Source organism: Apaloderma vittatum, unplaced genomic scaffold, assembly GCF_000703405.1.
Source record: "Apaloderma vittatum isolate BGI_N311 unplaced genomic scaffold, ASM70340v1 scaffold20499, whole genome shotgun sequence".
In the NCBI taxonomy this organism is placed as follows: domain Eukaryota; kingdom Metazoa; phylum Chordata; class Aves; order Trogoniformes; family Trogonidae; genus Apaloderma; species Apaloderma vittatum.
The window spans coordinates 1-8,595 of record NW_009733743.1 but is presented as its reverse complement, the minus strand read 5'-3'; the positions used below and the strand labels follow the sequence as shown (position 1 = coordinate 8,595).

Below are 8,595 nucleotides of genomic sequence, written 5' to 3'. Positions count from 1 at the left end.
GGTACCAGCAGTATGCAGCACATGGGTTTTTAGATTGAGATATGGCTTCTTGAACCACAGAATTTTTATCTGGATGCTGAGATTGTATTAAAAAGGAAAGCCACTACCACCCTAGAGAAAGTGAGCCACAGTTGTAGTCAGCATCACTTTTTCAGCTGTATCAAGAGACTTTTCAAAACAAAGCACTCTTTCTCCTCTGCTCAGTGATCCATCCCCCAGGGTTTACGTCCATTTGCAACATCTTCATCACCCACTTGTCTTTCCTGGCCCCATCAATGAACTCATCAAGAGACAACTGCCCTGTGTAGGAGAGGAGGAGGACACAAGATGAGGAGACAAAGCATGACAGATAAAGGCAAGAAGAGGAAGGCAGGAAGCAAAACCCACCTATGTTTCAGAAACTGGGCTAATAAGAAAAAAGTTATTCTTCATTTCCCCCACATAGCTTAGTCCAGCGAGCTGAACGACAAACCATCCCACAGTAACACGAAGCTTTCACAGCCACCCATCCCGTCAGCCAACACAAAATGCTGCAGCAGCTCACACACACTTTTCCAGGAGGATTTCAAGCCCGGTCCTGCAACTCCATTTTGCCTGGAGCTTCTACCCAGGCTGGGACTGGGACCTGCACTCTGGCTACTGGGGACTTTCAGAGGATGTGTGGCATCAAAATCCAGACAGAATAGTCTTCTCTCTGTATCTTACATTAAAATAACAATGAAAAGTATTCTGTCCTGCTGCAGCAAGTTACCCTTGATTCTAACAAACAGACTAGAATCAAACCCAATGTGTCTAATATGAGTAACATAATAGTCCTAAGCAATTTCTTGATAGACATAATTAAAGCCAGTCTGCCCAGCATGGGTAACTTATTACACATGAACGCAATCTGAGACATCGATCACTTACCATCCCCATTCTCATCTACTAACTGAAATATCCTGTCCACAACCTCCTCTGGCGTGAGCAACGGGGTCCTCTCCTCCACCTCTGACCGACACACTTTCTTCAGCTTGTAGATGGACTGAAAAGAAGTTCACAGTTTAAGAGGAGGACTGGAAAAATGAGAAGCAGTGAACTCCATTATCTTCCCAACAGCGTAAAGGTCTTTTACAAAGGCTGCAGTTTTAACCTTTCTAGAAAGATCTGCTCTCGGCAGCCTCAGACCTTTAATGAAACCTCTGACCTTTTGCTCACACAGAGCAATTACTTCAGTTGCTCTTTGAAGCTGCTGCCCTCCTATTTTCCTTATACAAACTGCTCAGACCTCAGGGTTCCTTTGCAAAGAACAAGGGAAGAGTTTCATAGATGGGAAAATCATTTGACACTGAAGTAGATTTTTTCTGACATCTGAGGCCAGGCACATCTGGACTCACCCAGCCCTCTCTGGCAGGGAACTTGTGCTCAAGCTGCAAGATCAAACTTACATTTTGACCCATTTTTTTGTATTGCAACCTATAGTTCCCGTTCCACTTTCACTGGAAGGGGGCAGATTTTATCCATGCCTTCCATGACAACCACCTGTTCATTATTATTTCACCCCTTAGCCTGAAGGGTTTTGTCTGAGGTCTTTCCAGAGATGAGATTAGCAAGGACCTAACACAGTCTTGGCCAGTTCCTGGCTGACCTCAAAACTATATTTGCACATGCCCCAGACCCGCTCCCCTGATGCTTCCACACCAGCTGCTGGTGCTACAGGTAACAACCCGGTCACCCTTCCCAAACAGACCTACTTTCCACAGATTCAGCTTCTGATATCTCCTTGATACTGCATTTCACCTAAGACCCCAAAAGGTTTGGTGACCACTGGCTAAGCCTCACACCCACTGCAGCGTGAGGGTGACTCTAGCACAGCCCCCAAGATATTTACCTAAATTAAGCAGCCAGTTACCCTGTGTCTGACTCTAAGCCCCACGTCTCCTCTCACACCTTCACACAGTCACTAATTAGAGCTAGGTGCAGAGCATAACAGAAACCCACAAAGGAATAACTACAAAAGGCATTTCTGTGGTAATTTGTGCCTCTCATTGTATTCTCACCAGCTACTCAGGCAGGAAACTCTGGCTCCTGTGAAGGGCATGGCATGAAACCCTCTTCCACTGGCCAGTGCAGTGATCCTTGGTGTGAAAATATTGAAAGGCAAGGCAGAGCAGAGATACAGGAGCTCCAAAGCAGCCCCCAGATCCTGTATTTCTGGGCAGCTTCAGCAGCAGCAGAGACCAGGGGTCTGCAGTGGGTACAGCTGACCCCTGAGCCACCCCATCAGACTCCAAACCACTCAGCACACCACTCCTTTCACCAAGGTCAGGCATTTTCACTTCATCATCATCCCCAGCTGCCTTGAAACCTGATTATCACAAACCCCATATACATCATTACACTGTTACATTACCAAAGAACACTGATTGCTTAAATAAGTGATTAGGCAATGCCTACTTACCTCAACAATTTCCAGCAGCTCCGGTTTATCTATGCAGCCATTCCCATCCTTGTCATACACTTTGAATGTCCACCTAAGTTTGTGTTCCAGTTTTCCTCGTAAAACAAGATTCAAGGCAGCTACATATTCCAGAAAATCAATCGTATTATCCTGTAGAAACAGTAGAGCAGCAGCTGAATGACACTTAACTGGGTATAGATGATAGAAAACTGCTTACAGAACCTGGATAAAAGCCACCAAAAAGATAAACTAGGTGACAGCTATTTATCTGCCACTTCACAGAAGATTTGTGCCGGTTAGACCATCAGCAACCACAGCCATACCCCTCTGCCCCGAGGAGGAGTTCATGGGGAGTGTGACTGGAGAACAAAGCAATTCCCCGACAGTGCAATAAGGGGGAGACACCCACCAGGACTCCAGCACTGAATGACAAATACCCCAGCACAACAGAGATTGCACGGAGGATAGGGAGGGAGGCGAGGATCCGTGCAGGAGGTATTGCATTTTTGAGGAGGGATTGCCATTCTCAACGACCTCAGGTGTTTCACCACTGGGACCGATACCCAGCCACTACCCTTTCCTTCCACCCTTCCCCCTTGTTTGATCTTGATTCCTCTGAGGAGGACTATGACAGTGAAAATGTCTGAAGTAAACAGCAAGAACACCCACGATAAAGGATTTACATCCTCCTCAACGCTCCAGTGAAGGGATGCAGGGCTCCCTGGGCTCAGAGGCCAGTAAGCATAAAAGGACAATTGAGGAACTGATTTTATTTTCTTACTATATTATTGACAATCCTTTAGATCAGTAAGTCCTGCTCAACTGATTATATACCATAGGCATATTTAAATAAAAACATCAACCCAGACCTTTAGTGTTTGTAATATATGCAAGTACCAGCATCCCTTAAAAACAGATTTTCAGTCTCAGTGGGAAAACACCTATGAATCAGGAGTGGGACTTCGCCTTTTACACACCCCATTTGCTGTGCAGCTCTTTCTGTACAGCTTTCCTAACAGATTTTGGACCCAGATCTCCCGTTATTTGCAGTTAGGAATGCAGGTTTTGCCAACTTCAAATTCTGAGACAGATCTGACCTGCCCACAACTTCTACAGGTTTTTTTTGTATCCTTTCTCACAAATTGACTTGTGTTGTCACAGGTGTCAAAGGAAGCTTAAGGAAAAGAGGTGACAGACTTGTCTCCCCTTTTCTTACATTGATACACAGCAACAAATGCAAGCTCATACTCTAAGTATTATCAAGAACTCCAGGAAAATAAAGGAAAGATAAGACAAATGTATTGCATTTCTTTTGAATATCTAAAATGTCTCAGGCTATCTTTTGTACCAGTACATGGCTATGCACAAACTGCTACTAAACCAGAAAGCCCACTTTTCCCAGGTGTCTGATGACAAATGCAGCGACGGAAATCAAAACCAGAATGTCTGAATTGTTCAGCATTCCTTCTCTTTAAAGCAGCTAAAATCAACATTTTGTTACACGCCACATGTTCATACTGTATATATACACTTCTTCCAGCGTATAGCAAACCTGAATAAAACCTTCCTCCTCTATAATTGTTCCTCTATCATAATAAATATATGTTTTTTATTATGTTGCAACCTTGGCTATTTAAAAATCTTCCAATAATACTGTCTCAAAACACAACTACCTATGTTTCAGCCTTTTAATTCATCTTTAAATGCCCCCAATAAAGAGATATTCCATTCTTAACTTGTGCACAGATTTATGAGAAAATAAATCCACACCAGCCCACACAGAGCAGGGCAACTCATGCTCCTTCTCTGCCCTAGCAGGTCCATCATCCTTGCCTTAGTCTCACGGAGCACGGTAACAAGGGTAGGAATTGCACCAAAACACCCCCAAATTACCCAAAGCAGACTCCTCACCACTTACCCCATTCTTATCAAAAGCTCTGAACATGTTTTCAATGTAGTCTGCTGCTTCACGGTTATCCTGGACCCCAAAGAACCGCTTGAATTCGTGCATGAAGAGGGTCCCACTGGGACATTCAACCACAAATTTCTTATACCATTCCTGCAACTCTGCAACGTCAATCTCTGTTTGCTCCCCTTCAGCGTTGGTGAACTGCTGTCCCATTTTGCTCTGCAATGCAAGGTTTAAGAAAGAAGGAACAAAAAGAAAACCCTGCCAAAGTCCTTTGCTTGTGTTGTCCTTTTACCGCCTTTAATTGCTTTTTCTTCTTGCTGTCTTATGCCTTTATTTGATGTAAATATTTGGTCTTGATATTTCACCTCTTTTTCATTCCTTTTTTTCTCTCCTCCTTCTCTCTTGCAGTTTTCACCACAACAGCTCTGTGTGCTCCCTCGGTGACCGTGGAGTTGCTTCTCTGCATTAGGGTAGTACAGTGCGTGGCACGGGGCAGGTACAAAAATAACTAAGACCATTAGGAGATTCCTCCCTATTAGGCACAAAGACCTTCAGATGCTCTGAGCTGTGGCCTATTTAGGAGCAGGCTCCAGAGGCTCAGGGTCCCTCTGCACATTAATGCCTTCATGTCAGACAACTTGGGAGCTGAGGCTCTCCTTACACAACACACAACCCTGCTCACTTCACTGCAGCTTTTCCAGAAGCAAAAAGGGACTGTAAGTGAACTTCCCTAATGTTATTTTTTTCTATACAGGCATTTATTACTTGCTTGTTGGAGATACTCAATGTTTCAGTGAAATATGACATAGTACCAACAGCTACAGAGAGCAAATCCTGAAAAAAACAAGTACATACAACTAATGCCACTTACAAGAAAAAACTGCTAATGTATAAAGTTAACTGAATGCCTATCAGAGGCTTTATTCAATACAAAATGAGCAGGAAAACTAGCAAATGCATATTGGTACAAAACCACATATTACTCTGACTTTCACAACTTGCTCTTAGAACTCTATAAAATTTTATTTCTGCATTTTCTTAAATAATGAGTTCTCACTGCTCCCCTTCCTACTCTTGCACCCTTACCCACCAAAATACTCCTCCTATTTGCCCTTACCACAGAACATTGCTTACCACTTCTGCAATACAGACCTCTTTTTTTCTTTCCCCCTTTTATTGGGGCCACCAGCTTTTATCCGTATCACACCAGGTGTTCTGGACACGACCATAATGTGTGTCACCTGGGAGGAAATTACCTGTACCTATAAAAGCTCTGAGCCAAGCTGAGGTCCAGACACCCTTCTTCTTTTAAGAGGATTGGAACAGCATTAATAAGAAACAATAGACTTCATGTTAGAGCAATGCTAAGGCCCAGAATCATTTAAGCTGTTTCCTTCCTTAGATTTTTTTTTTCTACCCCAGTTACTTTGAAGAGTTTCTCACATGCAGAAATAGAGGCTAAGAATTAATGTAAAACTTGATACTGTAGAAGAATACAGCAACTCATGTGCCACTATAAGAATTGGATTTGCTCTGAATTTACTCACACCTGTAAGTAACCCAGTAGTAGTATTGGTTATGTATGTATGCATGTATAGCAAGAGATTTGTAGTAGTATAATATAACTTTATGCTTTTTGTCTATAAGAATACTCACATAACAGATAGGTTTGCTTAAAAGTCTTAAGCAAGAAGAGGATGTGGGCCGTACAAAAGTGTGGAGATGGACGGGAAGGACCTGTGGAGTTGTCAGAAAGACTGAGGCTGTTCTCTTTCAATGAAAGTGTATTTTTATCTAACAATGTAGAGGAATCTTTGCATCTAGAGGAATGTAATGTGAGCTCAATCCTTCCCTTTGTAAATGCTTCAGGTCCTGACTCTAAGATCACTTGTCTGCAGCACAGCAGCTTGAGGTCTGGCTCATTTTAAAAAAAGCTGTCTTGGATTTATTTCTCTACACTTGTCTCTTAACTAAACCTACAGGAAAAAAGTCTTTGGCAGCCATGGTTGCTGTGGTACGAGTAAAATAGTTCTGTTGCAGTCTCCATGTCCCCATGCTCAGCTGCATATAACATGTTAAGAAATAGCTTCTTCCCTCAATGATATTCTTGAATTACCTTGGCTAATACCTGGTGAGGGCATGAGTTCTCTCTGGGTCACAGACTGCTCTCGAGAAGTAGAGGTGCCACTGCTGGGACAGGGCTGCAGGGGGTTCATTGGGATTTTCTACACAGCGGGGCCGGGAACTGTGAATCCTTCCCCCATTTCATGTTGCTCCTGCTCCGAGGCTGCCGGCTGGAATGCGAGCACTGAGAGCATACAACAAGACTCCACATGCCCAGGATGTTGTCTTGCCTCATTGCATAATTTTGTTTTGCCTTATGGGAACTTAGTGATCTGTTCCCAGGAGAGAAAATGGTTCCCCTTTGTTTTGATGACTACGGTCTTTTCCAGCTAGGAAAAAAGGACTGCAGGAGACCTGGGTTACAGAGCCTAGCTTGTGCTATTGGAGGTATCATGACATACAGTTGTGCTGATAAAAGTCCTGATGTTAATTTAGCACTTAAATAGAGTAAATTCTATAGCTCCCAGTATGAAAATTCCTCTGCTTATACTCTCATTGTTCAAAGTGTGTACTCTCCAGACTGTACTAGAAGAGCTGCTGTCTCTCAGCCAGTAGAATGACACTGTATGAAGTACAATTTATCAGCTAAAGGATTTCTTCATTTGATTTGAAAAGAAAAGAGGCATTGGGGTAAACATAAGCAGAGAGAATTAAAAATAAAAGGGATTATTTCCAGAAAACACTACAATAAAGAGGTTGCTGCTGTTCAGCTGCCTGAAGGGTTAGGATCAATGCTTTATCTACCATGTCAGAGTGAACACTGGGGATGATTAGTTGCAAACAGGTAACATCTGATTACATGTCCTGCCTAATTAGCTATCCCTGGATTATCACCTATATAGCTCAAAAGCTGTGGAGTTTCCCAGCCAAGAGTGTGGAAAAAGACATCTTATTTCCCGTCAGTTCACGAACACAACATGCTGCCACATGCTTCAGCAGAGGCTGGTAGAAACTCAAGAAGAAAAAAAACAAACCACCAAACCCTGCAGAGGGCTGGGAAGACTCATTTGTTTGGCATCTGCGTTACCACTAGGGAAGGCAGCAGAGGCTGTAGCAAAGGCAGCAGGGTGCAGGCAGGCACGGCTGCCTGGAGCCAGGCGACCAATTCCAATGAAACTGGAGGCAAGACCAGATTCTTCACCCACGCTGGAGCAGCTGCTGTCTAGTCATTCGGCTGCATTGCTGCATTATTTTAAATGTCCCTGCCCTAAGACCCCTCTCGTGGATTGGGCAATCTCAGCTGTCCTTACAGGGGGCCTAGAAAGAGCAAATCCCTGCCCAGGGCTGCTCTGTCACAGACAGACCGGGGTGTGCAGGTGGGCATCGCTGTCAGTGTCTGCCTCCAATGCTTCCCCACGGATCAGACCACAGAGGAAGCAAACCTGGAGCATCCTTAAATTTAGCGGTTGCCAGGCAGGATGGACGTGTGGACAGGAGGAATGCAGGGAGGATGAACAGCAGCTTTTGTGCTGACCCGTCTGAGGAGAGATCAAAGATCTCTCATGCTTTGGCTTTGAGTTCAACCCAAAATCTCTCCCTGCCTCTTCCCAGTTGCTCCCCAAACTGGCCACATTGTTGCACGTTTTTATACGGCAGGAATATCAGCCTGGTAGAAGATGTTATTACAGGAGCAGCTGTCCATTGTTTTGCATATCAAAACCAGGCCAGTACAACTAACCAAAGCCATCTAAAATCTCCCATTGCAGTGCTATCCCACAAAGCAAATGCTAACCTTTGAGTGACACCCACTGTCTTTTGGTTATTGCCGGAGAGATTTTATTATGTGCTGACAAACTCTTACTAAATGTTAGTTCTGAGTAGCTGCATCTTGCGCTCGGCATGTTGCAAAGCAAACTTTCCGAGAAAAATGCAGAGTTACGTTTTCGTCTGTGCGTGAAGATTTTCAATGCCCTGGCACAGGACAAGAGTTTGGGATACGAGTCAGCCTTTCCCAAATCAGGGTTTGACACTATCCCTGCTGCTCGTGATGGGAAAGAGAAGGGAAATTCCCACTTTTTTCCTTTTTTTTTTTTTCTGGTTGGTTGATACTGAATAGTAACGTACTGTACGATCTCCTGAAACCGAGATTCATCCCTGAGTCACGCTCCTCCACCTACGG

At 44.0% G+C, this 8,595-nt stretch overlaps 1 protein-coding gene across 1 annotated transcript; it reads right to left on the bottom strand.

Moving 5' to 3' along the window:
* Window positions 1-4,562, bottom strand: GUCA1B (guanylate cyclase activator 1B (retina)). Its single transcript, XM_009876032.1, has 4 exons — window positions 4,359-4,562; window positions 2,441-2,590; window positions 910-1,024; window positions 1-300 (listed from the first exon to the last, which is right to left on the bottom strand). Exons 1-4 carry the CDS (start codon window positions 4,560-4,562, stop codon window positions 173-175), a joined length of 597 nt encoding a protein of 198 aa, XP_009874334.1. The 3' UTR covers window positions 1-172.
* Window positions 4,563-8,595: the final 4,033 nt, after the last annotated feature.